The sequence below is a fragment of the Xylocopa sonorina genome, chromosome 9, assembly GCF_050948175.1.
Source record: "Xylocopa sonorina isolate GNS202 chromosome 9, iyXylSono1_principal, whole genome shotgun sequence".
Classification (NCBI taxonomy): domain Eukaryota; kingdom Metazoa; phylum Arthropoda; class Insecta; order Hymenoptera; family Apidae; genus Xylocopa; species Xylocopa sonorina.
In genome coordinates this window covers 10,418,323-10,434,671 of record NC_135201.1, presented here as the reverse complement: position 1 = coordinate 10,434,671, position 16,349 = coordinate 10,418,323, and the positions used below count along the sequence as shown (strand labels likewise).

At 41.1% G+C, this 16,349-nt stretch overlaps 2 protein-coding genes and 1 long non-coding RNA gene across 6 annotated transcripts in view; 1 reads left to right on the top strand and 2 right to left on the bottom strand.

Annotated features, from left to right (window-relative positions):
• Nucleotides 1-1,369: 1,369 nt before the first annotated feature.
• On the bottom strand, nucleotides 1,370-9,304 carry LOC143426937 (uncharacterized). 3 transcript variants are annotated; one of them, XM_076900688.1, is made up of 7 exons: nucleotides 8,997-9,304; nucleotides 4,408-4,714; nucleotides 3,780-4,055; nucleotides 3,488-3,720; nucleotides 3,149-3,415; nucleotides 2,831-3,080; nucleotides 1,370-2,665 (listed from the first exon to the last, which is right to left on the bottom strand). In XM_076900688.1, the coding sequence occupies exons 2-7, from the start codon at nucleotides 4,661-4,663 to the stop codon at nucleotides 2,493-2,495; spliced, it is 1,455 nt and encodes a 484-aa protein (XP_076756803.1). In that variant the 5' UTR covers nucleotides 4,664-4,714; nucleotides 8,997-9,304; the 3' UTR covers nucleotides 1,370-2,492. The 3 variants fall into 3 exon arrangements, with proteins under 3 accessions (XP_076756803.1, XP_076756802.1, XP_076756804.1); XM_076900687.1 differs by having other exon boundaries at nucleotides 4,408-4,721; nucleotides 9,001-9,304; XM_076900689.1 differs by lacking the exon at nucleotides 8,997-9,304 and adding an exon at nucleotides 6,254-6,356.
• Nucleotides 9,305-10,879: 1,575 nt separating this feature from the next.
• On the bottom strand, nucleotides 10,880-11,478 carry LOC143427294 (uncharacterized). The gene is made up of 3 exons (XR_013102292.1): nucleotides 11,358-11,478; nucleotides 11,163-11,282; nucleotides 10,880-11,082 (listed from the first exon to the last, which is right to left on the bottom strand). It is a non-coding gene; the product is annotated as an uncharacterized LOC143427294 (long non-coding RNA).
• Nucleotides 11,479-11,569: 91 nt separating this feature from the next.
• LOC143426715 (adenylate cyclase type 6) overlaps nucleotides 11,570-16,349 on the top strand; it is a 45,006-nt gene continuing 40,226 nt past the window's right edge. The window contains exon 1 of one of the 2 annotated variants that reach the window (XM_076900316.1): nucleotides 11,570-12,409. The gene's annotated coding sequence lies outside the window, so the exon portion shown is untranslated. The remainder of the gene's footprint in view (nucleotides 12,410-16,349) is intronic. The other variant, XM_076900317.1, reaches the window with a different exon arrangement.

Genomic DNA, 16,349 nt, shown 5'->3' with positions numbered 1-16,349 from the left:
GGCCGCGTTATTTTCTTAACATGTATAATATATATATGTATATATACGTGTATATACGAGTAAATGCGACTATAGTATAATAATATAGTAATAGTAATACGTTCGTTATTGTTTCTTTCATTTCGTCGTTTATTATTGTAGCTATTGTGACAGGACTGCAGGAAAAATGGATCTTTATGTTGCCATGAGCCCATGTTTCTTCATGTTATGAATAACGTACCGAGTACCAAGTAAAAAAACTATTTCCTAACGTAATAAATAACTAAAATATAAAATAAAAGGTACGTTATACGCGACGAAACAAATGATTTCAATAGATACATGGCGTTAAAGATAATCAATGAAATGCAATGTCATCACTGACATTTTAATGTCCATTATTTCCGCAATCCTGGTACAATTACAGTTGGAACGCTTATTATTGGTGTAAAAAAAGTTGTGGACGTATATAACTTTTGCAATAGAATATGATTGACATATTTCCAACAACGAATACTTTTCTCTCACTTATGTTTCTACCTGTTGCACACCGTCCAATAATAAACTACCCTTAATTCACGACAATTTGTCTGCATATGACATTGTTAGCTACTCCCGATACATGACTAGTAAATGCTTATAGACTATCGTTTACGCGAGTCGTTGAGGACTCGAATTTGTTTTTGGCACGAATTTCACATTTCCCTTTCAGCCACTTGCGGGCTGCTTTCTTTTTTAGTTTCTTTTTGATTTCACGCGGGCAACGAGTTTTGATCAGTTTCTGAGATTTCGTATGTCAATTTGGGGAGAAGGAGCGGGGATGATAGTTAATAGAGAAACGATTAAAGCGCAGTGCCCAAAATACTAAATACCTACGTATACTACCTACTGAGAAACAGTTTTATAAATATCGAGCTGACAAAGCAGTTGTAAGACTTTGTTAACGAAGTATACGAACTTAGCGATAAGAAGTGCTCTTAAAATATTTACCTAAGTTTTAGGGCAGATTTATGCAAATCACGAGCTAAAAAAATCTTTTCACGACATGTTCGTATCTCTCAGGGAACTGATAATTCGAAACAATTATCAGTCTAAGCAATATTTTTACGGCTTAATTTAGAATGGTTTATGTACTTGTAAGTATAAAAAGGATCGCATGATGTTTGCGCTCAAGAGACACGATTTTTGGCGAATTTGTTTCGAATAAATTTTGTGAGCCGTATTGTTCGCATGCAATTCTGCTTCCATACGTACTTACATACCCCCATTTATACATTATCTTTAATACTGAAAAATCTGTCATTTGACGTTTCTCCTAATCCATAATTTTCTGTTTCTTGGCAAATGTACTTATTCAGATATTGACCTGTACGGGAAGCGGAGATGAAGAATCGGAAATTATTTTGCTGCCTTTTGGAGATTGTATAGAATAAAAGTCAGCGCACCCTTCTCATTAAGGGTAGAGTATCTAAAACTTTGAGATACGAAGATTGAACTGCCTCGCCTTTTTATCATACTTTTGTAAAATTGTGGCGGCTGGATTATAAATCTTAATTGCTAAATTTATGTAACATGGAAACTAATAATGGTGAAACCTAACTTCTAAGCACACATGTATCGTTATTATGCAACTTTCATCACCTTAGTGTGCGTGCACGCCATTATAGTTGACTTTATAAAATATTTTCTGTACTTTTCGTTTCTCTCTTTTTTTCTCATACACGCAAATAGACACATGTATCTCAATAACACCTACACATATTCACAGACGCATATTGAACGCATTTGTACAAGTTTTAACCAACGTGTGTAACTCGAACGATAATCTCTTTCGAAAATATGAAATATTCTCGTTATCAAAATAAAATATAAATCGGCAATAACGTTGTGTGACTAGACGGATGTTCACGCTGGTAAATTACATAGGAAACATTGATCGCTTCTCTCCTTCCTTCTCCTCTTTCTGTTCTTTTTTTTTTCTCCCTATTTCGTGTGCACGAGATAATCGATTTTATCGTTTCCCCTGACCCCGCGCCGCCCCCTTATCAAAACTATGCACAGAAAACTTTTCTCCACCGACCAGAGAGGAAACATTGTCGACTAAAGGTGGGGTACGAGCTCAAAAACTCATCCAATTGACTGTTTCCCGCATTATACATGCGTTCAGGCTATCTGGGTTATTGAAACCGTACTAGATAAACCTGTTGCAAAATTGAAAATTAATTAGTGACCTTTGTCTCTCTAGTCGATCGCAGAATCTTTTCCGTACGCGTTCCTGCACAGACTTTTTTCGGAACATCTCTTCTTTCAGTGTATTTGTTATACCTTTTTCTCCTTATTAAACATCGACGTTAGAATTTTTTATGTTCTTGCGTAACGTTTAAATAAAAATTTGTAGTATTCTTAAAACGGATGCTTTCTTATGTTCCAGTTGTTAAGTTAGAAAGATTCCAGTCGTGGGTTCCTTCGAAAAAATTCCAAGAAAAAGCTTAGAATTGTTTTTCAGAAGAAGTTCATCTCTGAGATGATTCGCATTGCAAGTCGGGTGGTTGCATGGTCAGATAGCATGACTGGGTGTCTCGGAAGTGTGACCTGACGAGAAGACCCAAGCCCAAAAGCACCACAGGGAGACCCAATAGCGCACAGATCAGTTCTCCCGTTACTCCAGGGGACCATGTAATGGAACCTGTTAGAATTCATCATTTCTATTACTCCTGCAGAAGATATTAGACGAAGCAGTTCATTCACAAGGAATGTAATGAGATCATCGCTCTATTTCTGAAACTGATTGTAATACAAGTGCGATGACAAGGATGACAGCGTTCGATAGGCTTAAACATGATTGACTCACCGCCATGAGCATCCATTTTGTAGATACTCCACCAGATACCGGACAGTGGAAGGGATACAGTAGCGGTTGCAACGGTGAAGACGGCGCTCTCACACATGGACAGGAAATTTAACACAGAGATCGCGAAGACTATGTACGCGACCAGGAAGATCCAGCCGTGGGTGGAAATATTTGAGCAAACATCGTTATTTTTGAAATGGCATGTCAGTCCATGCTCTATGGTACGGTAAAGATCCACCGGAGACAATCCCTAGAGAGACGAGAAAAATATAAATCGGCAACAAACTCTGGAAACGCAGATTGATTTAGTTTATTCACTCTGCCTATTCCTGGCAACGTGTCGACCCAGGACATCGATACGATGGCGAAGAAAGCGATCAGATGGATGTAGAAGAGAGTCTCCAGAATTGGAGGTTTGGGAATGTGTTTCGGTTTTACGGTTGGATCTGGATCCGTTACATGGAGCAGTCTGCCTCCTTCTTCCTCTGAACCTCGTCGACGGATGTCTCGGGACGATACCAATCTTGAGACAGTGTACAGAAAGGAGTTCTGCTGGCTGGCCATTATTTGACACATGTTTTGTTGCTAGAATAAAAAGGGTACTTTAAGGACGCGCTGTCAAATCGGACATTAAGAGTATTGAAGGGAATGTACTACCTCAGTAGTGTAATGCCCCTCGAGCAGAGTGAAAAACATGGCAAAAGCAGCAAGAGCACCCACATAAACGAACGTCCAAATAGCCTTCACCCCCCAGGACCCTCTCATAGATGCGGTGTGCGCTGAAACGTCCCTACCTCTGCATCGAAACTCGTCGCAGAGGCCATAATCCACGCTTATGAACAGACCCACTATTATGGTGGTACTCGAGAAGATCCTTTGCAAGCTCATCACTATAACAGGCAGTTGTTTAATACAATTTTCCGGCGAACGATGATATTGAACGGCTTACTTTTGCGACAGAAGAAGAAATAGTAGACTAGAGAAAACACCAAAGTGATGCCCTTTATAGGATCCTGCAAATGGCACAGTACTCTCTCTCGATCCAGGGAAAGGGTGATCACTATTCCAGAGAGCGCGTAAACAGAGCTAATTTTGATCAGTGCGCATCGAGGGACTTTGATCCGCATGCTGTTTGGAATCAGAGCTGGCGGTGGCGATATTCTTCCCGCGGCGAAGCATATAATGCCCAGAATTAAGGCAGAGCAGAAGGCAGTGAAGAGAAGCCCTAGACGAGAGAGAAATATTTGTCACTTTTCGAGATTGCTTAACTCAGAAATACTATATTAAGCGTATCGATTGAAAAATGATGCATGAACTAGAGATAAAAAGTTCAACGACATCGGCTCAAATATAAATCGTGAACATAAACTAAATTTGAAGCCACAAAGATCCAAAATGAACAATCTTGGCCGTTGGTATGAACAATTTGCTACGTCATTTATTATCACAAGGTGTACGGTTAAAAGAAGAGAAAAAAAACGAAGAATATGGCTAATCGACACAGAAGAGTGAAAGGAAAATGAGAACGCCCACGTTAGAGGTGCTAGAATTAACGCTATCTGTTGTACCCTCGGTACCTGTGTAAGCGTTGGACACGTTGCTGACGCTCTCGAGATAAAGTGGATAGGTGATAATCAACGAGGTAATGGACACAACGACGATCAAAAGGGTAGCGATAAAGCTGAATTTTTGCCATGCTACTCTGTCCGTATCGAACAATTTATCGGTTGGCTGATAAGCAACATATGGCGAGTCCTCCGTGTCCGTGTATTCTTCGATCTCCACGTCGCTACCCGTGCACCGGAGCTCCTCCTGCTCTTCGTCGTCGACCATCGTCGAGACGCAACCCGCCAGGCCGGCCAGCTTTACGATTTTTCCGTTCACCTTGTTGCTAAAAATATAGTAACAAATAAATAATTATTAATAGGTACATTTATTCGATAGAATAAGTGAATTAGTTAAAATGGAATTATAGTAATACGTGCAGACCCTACGTATAAGCTTAGCAAACAGTTGACAAACTAGTTATATAGTAAGAGTAGGTTTCTTAAAACTTAAACCCGTATACAGATCCATAACTTTAACCATCGTGTTCGATGCACGTTAGAATCGATCAGGGACCAAGGGTAAGCTTTTTCGCCGGTAGGTAGTGCAAGCGAGACGATTCTGTTCGGCAAAGTCGATTCGTATCGTTTCTTTTTTCAACTCTACACGCTTTTTCTTCTCGTCCTTGCAATGGCGAACGATTAACGAGCATGTTGCATGCACACAACGCTCACCTATGTACATTTTTCGCCGCGCAGAGATTAGATAACGAGTTTCTCCCTTATCTATGCACCGAAATCGGAAAATTTCGTGCACGACTCAGCTATACACTCTCAGCGGATGCAAACAGAGCACTTACTTTCTTTTTTTCGCCAATATTTGCATTGTCGAGCGTTTCTCAGAAATTTCTCAACGCGATTAAAATCCGCTTTTTATGTATCTTCGGGATCAACGTTAACGTGTAATGTTTTGCAGAGGAAATATATAATAGTGATGGTTATTATTGTAATAATAACGTTCAAACGGTGATGTATAACGATGGTAAATAATTGCTCTGATACTTTTAAAAATGGTCTTCGAGTTTTTCTAACTTGTACCGACTGTTAAACGAAAATCTAAATGTTAATCATAAAGCGTATGGCTTAGGTCAAAGGAAGATTGAAAACGGACTAAATGGGTCTTGAAAATGAATATTAAATAGCAAGCCTCCAGCTTCGAACGCAATAAAGGAAGTAAATTCACTTTGGAATTGAAATGTCCCTTTCCTCTTATTGAAGTAATGAAACGTATTTACGTTCTCTTGTAAATATTGATAAAACTTTGGAAATAAATGGAAACGCTCCAAGGAGAGGGTTATTTAATTCGGAAAACATTCAGCTGCGACCGTTTAAGCGGAGTGGTGACCGAATTCAATTTAGCCGATATAATTAAATTAATTAGAACCGTGAACTTTTTGCCATGCGACAAACAAAATCTCCCTTTCAATTAACGAAACGTTCTCGATCGTTTGTGCAGGAATTCCATTATCTGCGCGGAATAATCGAGTTTCGCTTGGCAAAAATTACCAAGCGCCATTCGACTAGTTTCGATTTCGAATCACGAAGGAGAAAAGTAAGTCAAATCGCGGACAGTTAGCTAAACGTTAATCGATTCCATTCCAGCAACGACAAATATCTATACGGCGCAATCCAACACTTTTTCCTCTAGAATGATATCACGGATAAACCGCGAAATCCATCCGGAAATACACGGATTCCTTTTACCGCTTGAGCGGCAGACATCAAAGCGAATTCTGTTCTACAACGATACAGCATACAGGTCACTATTCGTAGGCTAGGAATGATATCGATGTGTCCACGATAACGAACCAATTTATACACATCACGTTTCGCTCGGTGCAGTAGATAAAAGTATATATCGGGATACGATTGTCTCTGTTCCATCAGTTGCTTCAACGAAACGTTTGAAACGGTCGAAATTACGCAAACGAAAAAGAAGAACGCTACATGTTATTATGCGAATGATTAGAGAAAGTATTTTACAATATCCGATTCGTAAATTAGATTCACATTCCAACGAGTAACGTTTGCATCGAAATCTTCAGGTTATTGGAGAATGGATTCGGCCTGGCGTGGTACTCGACAATGAGAACGAACTCGGTCTCGTGCTGTCTCTCGTGTTCTCGATTTTTCAGCACGTTCCGCTGAGCGTGGCCTTTTTAACGGCGATCACTTTTCACGAGAGATCGATTAACTTCTGGCCATTATCTCCTTTACACGTGTGCACGCGAGGATGGCCCAATTTGGAATACCGCCGCATATAGCCAGTTACTGTAATAGAATAGAAATAGCTCGTTACACTGAAGTTTTTCAATTTCCATCCGTAAATGTAATACCGCGACGGAATTGTTTTTGCAATAAAGACACGTATCTACCACGCTACGCTTAAAACTATAAATCCTTAGAAAACACCTAACTACACCTAAACCAATTTTTATCGACAACGCAGTACCATTTCTCTAGCAAATTTCCATAAATCTCCAAAACGTTACTGTTACTATACATTTGAAGCGCTTTACGCAGCGCTGTGAATGTATAAGAAGGAAGGAAAGGAAAAGAGAGGGAAGAACTTTCGTCCTGAGCCTGATAGTGGGCCTTACTCATCAATAAGGCTACCTACTCACTGTATCCTGTTTGTTAAGGTCACTATCCCTTTAGTGGCGAGTGTTGGAGGGCCATACATTGAAATGTCTAGTTTTGACTGAAAAAACATTGATTGTACTTTATGTATAACTATACGGATAAAGTTTTATTTTACTCAGAATAGTAAATGTCTAAACGAAGTTTAGTATTTCATAGTTAAGTACACGAACTGCCAGGGGAACTGTTTCTCTTTTCGCGAAACAATCTGTAGGATGTAGTTATTCGCTGCACACGAGAAGCATGAAGAGGAATTACCGCGGTAGAAAAAGGCAGCGTTTAAGGGCGAAACAAAAGAATCTAATTACTAGCAACTTTACTCGTCACAAGTGGCTCGAGACAGAACCGTAGCTCGAGCCACTGAAAACAATAGGATAAAGTGCGACGCAAAGCGGCTAGGTCCGAGCTTTCTTCCGGAGTTTAACCCATTTCTCGAATTTTTCACCAGCCTGCGTAACTCGGTGTTACGCGATAGAATAAAAGGAAACCCGTTGAATAAACTTTGTCCCCTTGCACTCTGGAATACATAAAAGAATTCTCGATAAATTCGTTTTCACACCACCGAATAGAGAATAACAAAGAAGAATGGAAATAAAACAGTTTGATAACTCCGCGTTACAATTTTTTAATGGTGAAAACAAAACGAAAGCATTCATTATTCTTCCTTCTCGTTATCCTCTTTAGCTTTGATTAATTTCTTCTTCATTAATTTTTCTTAATTGAAAAATGTAAGGCTTGGTTTACGTTGGACAGCGGTGATTTAATTTTGCATCAAACCACGCACGTTTTCTAACTCCTTTGAAATTGAATCTCGTGCTTGGGAAATGTTTGAAAAATTTAAAATGCACAGCTTGGCGTTGGTGAAACGTGGGCGAGGGAAGCGTTTGCATTTTCCAGGCGCAGAATTAGCAAATGTTGGGCCAGGAAAGTGCAAACCCCGACACCGTAGAACTCCCTCCGGTACGGGACACTTTAGAGAACATCGAGTGTGCTCGAGGGATTATGGTTAGGTGCATCCTTGTCCACCGCGAAGATCGGGAAAGTTTCCCTTAATGCCGCCAGAAACTTTCGGCTGGCATCAACGAAATTTACACAACTTTGGTACCGTCGAGAAAGCTGTCCAACAAAACCATTACTTTTATTCTTTCTTCTACCGAAATTTATTTCTACCGAAAAATATTCGAAAGCCTAATTTTCAATTTTCACTAATCTTGCACGATTTGAAATAAAATACCGACAGAAGCTTGTTTCCACGATTAAATTGAAACACGGCCCTCTACAAAGTTTCCTTCGTATTTGTGAAACCATCGATACAGTTTATTTATTCAGAAAATCAATGCTGTTTGTTTATTTACACTGCGGGCGGTCAATGGTTTTCATTCACATTATGTTTATTAACGCGCGTTCATTAATGAAATATCAACTGTTCGTTCCTCTATGTTTGCTTCGACATAACAACTACATCACTTTCGAAATTCAATAACAATAACGATACAATAAAGCGCTTATACCTTTCAAAACAGTCGTACTCGCAACAATGAGGGAATCACGATAACATTCCTATCTGAAACCGATTTCCGGGCAGAATAGCAGCCACTCCATATATAACCTAGCAGCATAATTCCGTGTACTCGATAAGAAATCGAAAAACCGATAACTGGAACTCCAACACGGTCTCGCAGCGAATAACACAGTGACAGGTTTCCTCGTCACCTGTCATAAACATCCAGCGTGCCCAAATATCCTACACGATACAGCGTAGATCGAAACGTATCACATTGGAACGCGTTTCTAGGTTAGATTTCCCTTCGCGAAAATTCCAACGGCGATTATCCAAGGGTGCACCTACATCGAGAGACTTGTCGAGATAACCGCTTGTCAACGAACTCTGAGAGTGTGCGTGTACGTGTTGGTATTGCGACTTACCCTCTAAACCTAACCTGACACCGCCCACTGTCACAGCGAAACTGCTGGTTATCCTGCGGTGGCTGGGCTCGTTCCAGTGGACGCCGCTGTCCCACGGTGATTCACAATAGCGACGTGCCGGGAAACACGGCGAGTTTCACGAAAACCGCGGACAGCACGAAAATCCAGGAAAAACAACGACTTCGTCTCATCGTGAGACGACAACTGGCTGCGATGCGGGCTCTGTCCGCTGACGCCCAGTACCGTCGTTAGACACCAGAGACCACCGCACGCTTTCGTCGAAGATTCTCTCGAACTGATCGAACGATCCTACCTAATTTCGAAAATTATACACTGTTGAATATTACTGATATTTTTGTACGTCGTTTAAGAAGATATCATTGATATGTATTATATGTATGTTGATGTTAAAAGTATGGAGAAACACTGTTTTGTTTTATAAAGAATTCTTCGAACGAGCATAGCTTTAAGTAACAGCGTGTATCATAAGTTCTTTTATCGTAATAATTAATTTTACTTCCCTGACTATGGTTTGGTAATCTGAATTATTGTACAAGTTGACGATGGTCCATGGGAAAGGACGGTCCTGGAGCAAGCATGCGCAATCGCGGTATCCATAATTCGCACACATAAAGCGGAGGATGTGTTTCGTTCCCCGTCGAATTAACTCTGAAAACGATGAATTATTAATTACAGTTTGATGAATGTCACCAGCAGACTTGGGTCATGATAATTTCTTTCATCCCAGAGTAATTACTTTCCATCTCTGTGTCAGTATTATTTCGCGATAACGGGAAATCAATGTTCGCATCTGCGACGACGAAATTCAATTGCGCGCTCTGAAAATTCGAATCAGCGAGGTTCCAATCGAACCCTGATTGGTTCAATTGTCGAACTATTTTTGATTTCGCACAAGATTCCTAATAATCCATGCAACACTTATTCCATGCTCGAGTTTTTTTTTTTAAATGGCATGAAAATACATTTGCTAATATTTTAAGAGCGCAACTAAATTGGCGTTAAATTTCCATTCAGGCCGCTGAAAGTTAGGAAATACTATTCTGCCAACGATCGAAAGGACGTAAAGATAACGTCGATTGTAAACTTCGCTAAATCCGTAACGTCGTAAAGTTTTGGGGCGTAACCGTGAGAAAAGCCAATTCTGATTGCTGAATGCTTACGTTTCAATTGAGTTGGCTGAATACGAATAACTTTCCTACCCGTCCATTCCAACCCGTTCCTCCAAAATACCTCCACCCAAACTAATTTTCTCACATGCGACGATAAATTAAACTGTTTAACCAACTTCTTGGAAGATGCGATGCGCAGATTCGGAGATCTACATTGCGAGGGATCAAAAATACGTTTGTAGATGTATGATTCGCGATTAGGGAAGATTTGAAAGCTGACAAAATCGAGGGAGCGTAAGCAATTGGAGCGTAGCAATCAGAAATGAAGCGTTCATTGAATTCGACCAGCAAAGTGGAAAGAGTCAGTTCTGACAAGAGCACAACATACATTGTGAACGAAATCGTAGGAGAGAATCGATAAGAACTGGGTTAATATGATCAGTTAAAGCAGCTGACTCCTTTAACCTGGCTCTTATTCCTAGAATCGACGATGACAGTGGACAGATGGTACACTGAATGGTCCCATAGGACAAACGCGATAGTCTACCGTCGCCTTTTAACACCTCATTTTTTATCTTTTTCCTCTTGTTCTAGATACTGTTCACATCCTGCCACTTTATGTACGCATTTTCTATCCAGGATACTCTAAAAAATACGAACCATAATCAAATCAACGTTCGTGGTTGATCCGAATTCAAATTCCTCTGATTTTTGTACAAAAGGAGGCAATGGTTGGTACTTGCTCAATCGCTGGTCGCAATTTTAAAGCAGCCCCAAGGCGCACGGGTTAAACACGAGTCCTCAGTGAAGGGTTGCATGTCTCCTCAGGGCTGTAGGCGTGGGTCGGACGTCGAGCCCTGCGCATAGCACGCGTGCTGGAAGTCGCGAGGAAGCCGCGCCGGAAGGCTTAGTCTGCGCGCGACACTTGGACGAGACGCGTCGTGTTGGTTTCCTTTGAAAGAGAAAAACGCGTTGCAATATCGGTCTTTTAACAAAATCAGAAGGAACGAGCAAGTTTAATCGCCAGAGAACCTGTTTCCATCGACAAATTACAATGAGTGCATAGTTGGATCACGGGAGAGCATGGAAGAGTGCGATGGAACTTTTCTGATTAGTGGGATCCTATAGATCCTGGGACTCTGATGGAAGACTCTGTTGGACAAAAGGTCATGTTAATAAAAACTAAGTTACAAAGTCGTGGATCTAGCGATTTGGTTTAAGCTGTACCTATTTTAATAATCTGATCGGTCCATGATGGAGGAAATAAATGATTGTATAAAGCATCCTTGAGTTTTCAAGTATCCCACACAGGATCCTGATAGGAGTTGTCTAAGAAAACAGATAATTGTGATGAGATATTTTTCAATCATGAATGATTTAATCACTTTACAATGGGGACAGTGAATGTTTCAAAGTGACAAACTGGTTTCTGGTGAAAAATGTTATACTTCAAACTATCCCTTCTTTTCGAATTGATTGAAGAATTGACAAAGTTAGAGTTATTAAAAAATCGATCTTGAATCGTGAAATAATTGTTTCTAGCGTGGTCAGTAAAGTATCCACATTGAAGGGTGCAAGTGGAATCGGACAGTATCGGATCAGACCGAATCGAGATACCAGCTGGCATCACAGCGAACGACGAATGGAAGTGGAGCCGCTACGTGGCTCGCTTAGGCCTAATTGCCAGGTTCCAGTGTACAATTGGTCCCTTTGTTTCAACTCTGGGTTAGTGAATGATTCACATGCCTACTATGGACCACGATTCGCTTCTTTTTGTTAAGCACCTGACTGTCTAGTTTGAAGATACCAATTTATGGTCCGTTAGGAAAGCGACTATACTTGATTCCAACATGCGTTCTAACATTATACTCCTCAGCAACATATCGCAAACTCTTCGATCGGGTCCTGAAAACTATTTCCTAGTTCCAATTAACGAAAACAGTCTAGCAAACCCATTTTTCATTTCTGATTACCCAGAAGTAACGCTTTTCTGAGCAACCAAACGCCAACAGTGGATACCGTGTTAAACTATTAGTGAAACCTTGTTAAACAGACGCTAGTTTGTATTCCGGAAAGTGAGGTACCAGGTTGTGAGGATTTTCTCAACCTGGGAATAAGGGAATAGTGATGAGGCTGGAAAAGAGCATGAAAGATCGGCAGGATCTTCGTAGAAGATTGATCAGTGAGCCAGATAAAGCTACCAGAGAACAGATAGCCGTGAAAGGTGCCTGAAGAGGGTGGAGAATGAGAATCGTGTCAAGATCGAGCGTCAAGTGAAGGTAAGAATGCTCGAGTTTTATCGTCGATTAGCGTGACGACTCGTTAATCGTCCTTGCGATCGCTATCGACGATCCGGAGCTCGTTTGTATCTCTGGGAGGCTTTTTCAGAACCGTTTTCGTCACGCTAAAAAGTTGCTCTAGAATTTTCAACAACGTCTAATGATCTTGGTTCCCGATTGGTGCCGCGGTGCTTCGAAAATTCCAAAATAGCTTTCCAAGTATTCGCAATAGTCACGATTAGTTTGTTCAAATGCTGTACCAAACGTTTCAATAATGGGATCGATGACAAATTTGTAAGGAATGTCCCCTGGTGGGTGTTCAGTCGTTTTCCTGGTATCCCCTTCATATTGCGGCCAATAATGTAACCCTGTCGCAATTATGTCACCATTACAATCCACTCTGTCGAAATTCGACGGCGCCACAGGGTGGAAGCGGTTTTCACTGCAATTGGCAGTCGGTTACACGCGTCTACGATCGTAACGGCTCGCATAAGCAGTGCCGCAACGCGTGAGCCGCCGTTCTATTATTGGCCACTGATCGACAGGCCTCTTTTAATAACGTCCCTTTCAACTCTCCTAATTGGTTGATGTTCATTAAATCCGGGTCTGCCCTGACCCGTAAAAATAGCCATGCCTGGACAGACGAACTGTTCTTCAAGACCTCCTGGACGGATTATGAATATGTTGTTAATACTATATAATTTTCTGCAGATCGGGCAAGGGGTAGTTTGACTTCATTCACGTAGAAAATATTTCTTAGTTACCCAATTTAAGACCAATTTAGGTAATGTACGTCATCCTTCATTCAAAGGATGTAAAGAACGTTTCATTTCCTGTGCAAACAAAGCAACGTTTCAGTCCCTCCATTTCTATTTCACGACCCAACGTCGGAGATCAAGCAATCGTAAAGAAGATGAAGAGAAGAGCCTGAAAATCGCGAGAAATATCCATTTTCAAGATCGTATCGTGATCAAAGCGGTGGTATCGCTGAACTAGCCGTTATTCTTTTCAGCGGATCGGTTTCCTCATATCCCGTCTGGATTCTTTGGGGATCAGCACTTCCCGAAGCTCTTTGAAACCCTTCCTATTCCTTGGATAAGTGACGCTTGTCGGGCAAGAAGTTTTATTGCGGGAAAAAGTTGCTGAAACTCGATCGACTGCAAATTAAATTCCATTGATTCGAATTGGAAAACGTGGAAGTAAATTTCGGACCCGTATTTAGGATGGACGATGAAAGAATTGATTTTCTCAGAGATTTCCATAGGATTTACGACGGTAGAGTTCCCACAAATAATTTCCAGACTTTTACCCTGAAAAATAAATAAACAACGGCTAGTCTGGAGATGGTGCGATGAGATTAGACCGATGTAAAGATTAAAAAGAACGCTTCCTATGCGGTGTCGGCTAGTGGAACAGGGCGATCTTTAATCAGACGACGCCATCCCAGCGACTATAAGGGTACCTGCACTCGTTGTAATTGCCGCTCGTTATGCGAACGTGAATAAATAAACACGTCGCGCCTAACTATTCCTATTCTCCGCTTTCAATCACTAGAATCCGTTCCTGTCCGAAGTAATCGCATCGAGAAGTAAAGGCTGTAAAGGAAAAACGACTAGGTGAGAAGTAAGGCGCGAAAATTAGACGGACTTGAAAATTAATATAAAATTGTCCTATGTGTGCATCGCTTCATTCAACTGACAAGCGTTATAGATATCCTCACAATTGTTATTAAATGAAAGAAGTTCCGAGAAGACTATTCTACGGACATTTATCGAATCATGTTAGTAGTTAAGGATCACCAAGGGAACCACGAGTGAATTTCCTGTTCTACACGCAGCGCATTCAATTCCAAGGCTCGTTATTCGAGTTCTACGTGCATTAGTGGCCCATGCCCCGTGCTACCAATTAATGATGCCATTTGTCACACAGCAGATGCCTGATCGATTTCATCTATTGCTTCCAGAGCGTTCCTTTTTATTTTTAATATCATACATCGTCAGTATTCTACGGGCATGCAAGAAATGAAACGTTTTGAACCTGTACTCGAAGCAAATAGGAATTTTGTAGAATCCTCGTGTTGCAAAGATAGAACGGAAATCGTAAATTGTAAAGCATCTCGTTTTAACTCTCTCTCTGAATGGAAATGAAGAGTTTTGCAGTCAGTTTCATTGATTTCTATCTTTTGTTTTCAAGGGTAAAACTTGTATTTTGAATCTGAACGCATGTTTAATTGGACGATAGGAATTTAAACGAGAGAACTGGCTCGCGAAAATGTGAGCAGACCATTTTTATATCTCATTCCACGCTTGAGCGGGAAAATTGCCGCGAGGGAAGGAAAATGAAAAAAACAGAAGAAAAATGACGAACAATCTGTAACGAAACGTCAACGGAACAATCGTACGAGAAATAATCCTGGAAACAATTGACCCTCATTTCGCATCGATTGCGAGCGTAATTGTACGAAGTATTAAAAGAACTTTCAATATCCATCATCGTGAACACCTAAAACAATGAAATTTTGATCACAATAGGACAGAGATATCAAAAATAAATTGAAAGAAAAGTACAAATAAGAGGAATAAAAGCGTTTTGCAGAATAGTCGTGAAAATTTTGCAACACAAGTCCTAAAACGGCCAATACCAACGCATTCGAACCAAAAGAAGTCTAAGGAATGACTAGAGAGAAAGCTAGAGACTTCTATTGGAAGATTTATAGGAAATTAGGAGAATGATGAGCTGCTAAGAGATTCGTCGACGTGGACAGTGGGTTCGCCAGTGTTTGCCGTGGAAAATTATTGAAAGGAGGACTTCATTACGCTCTATCGATTACCGTTAACCGCTGGTTGAGATTTTCGTGGCGTCATTACCGGGGAAACCGCAGCTCCTCTGAATGCGGCGTGTCCACGAGGGTTCAGGATAATTGCAGCCACGATCGCGCTCGATTTGTCGCTCCGTGTCCGTTGAACGGATGTGAAGTTGCCATTTCGTCCGATTGCCACGGGCTCGACCCGACTCCAATCATTGGTAAAGGCGCTGCCATTACCTATGTGCCAGGAAACGTCGATTAATCAAGAGGCGTCGACATTTACTGCTCAACTATTAACGCGTTGCAAACTAATCACGACGCTTATTCAGATGTTCATCGGCTCTGTTTGAAACTTGAACAAATTTCCGAACGTGGACCAATTAATGGCGGCTGCTGTTAATGGGGCGGTGAACGCGAAAGATTTCAATCTACCGTGAGAGAACTCGATGCTCGAAGCCCTCGAAAGTCTTGATATTTCTCGAAACTTCAGAGAGCCTCGAAAGCCTTTGAAACGTAACGATAGCACGGTAGGTGTCTGCACAAAGAACTTGATCGTCCATCGTTTCATTCACCCGGTTACGATAATTAGCTCAATTTCCTACAATTTTTTCATTGACCCCTGACGAGGTAATGGGAATTGTACGACGCGCCAATCCCTGCGTCCTCTTTATTACATAATCGTGACTCAACCGTGGATGCTGTTCCGTGATTGCCTCACCGTGTGGACACACTTGTTGAGGAGCACACCGCTCGATACTTATCGCAGAAGATATCTAATTAAATTTTTTCTCCAACAACTCCCCCCTTACACGATCATCGCCCAGCTGTGCAACAATGAAGTTTTGTTCCCCGAGCTTTAATAGAACGTCGAGTGTCAATCCAAGTAATGGAGTGAGTAGCAAAAAAAAAAGATGTGTACGCCAGGAAAAAGGTTCGAGTACATTTTTACGTTGGTTGGTCGGTCGCGATACAAATGGTAAATCTAATAAATTAGCCTCGAGACACGAAAGGCTAACACGGTGAAGTATAGGATTCCTCGAATCAGTTCGAAAAACGTGCCTTATCGTCGCGAATCTGCGCTCTAAATACGCGTCCTGATCGGTCGATTACCTCTGTCCACACTGTTCGCACGAG

Bases quoted from the DNA above. Each gene is read 5' to 3' on its own strand.
- LOC143426937 (XM_076900688.1), bottom strand. From the start codon at position 4,663: ATGGTCGACGACGAAGAGCAGGAGGAGCTCCGGTGCACGGGTAGCGAC. The intron at 3,081-3,148 runs GTGAATAAACTA...TCGTCTCTCTAG, and splicing joins CGTTGCCAGGAATAGGCAGA to GGATTGTCTCCGGTGGATCT. The intron at 2,666-2,830 runs GTGAGTCAATCA...GAATTCTAACAG, and splicing joins CAAAATGGATGCTCATGGCG to GTTCCATTACATGGTCCCCT.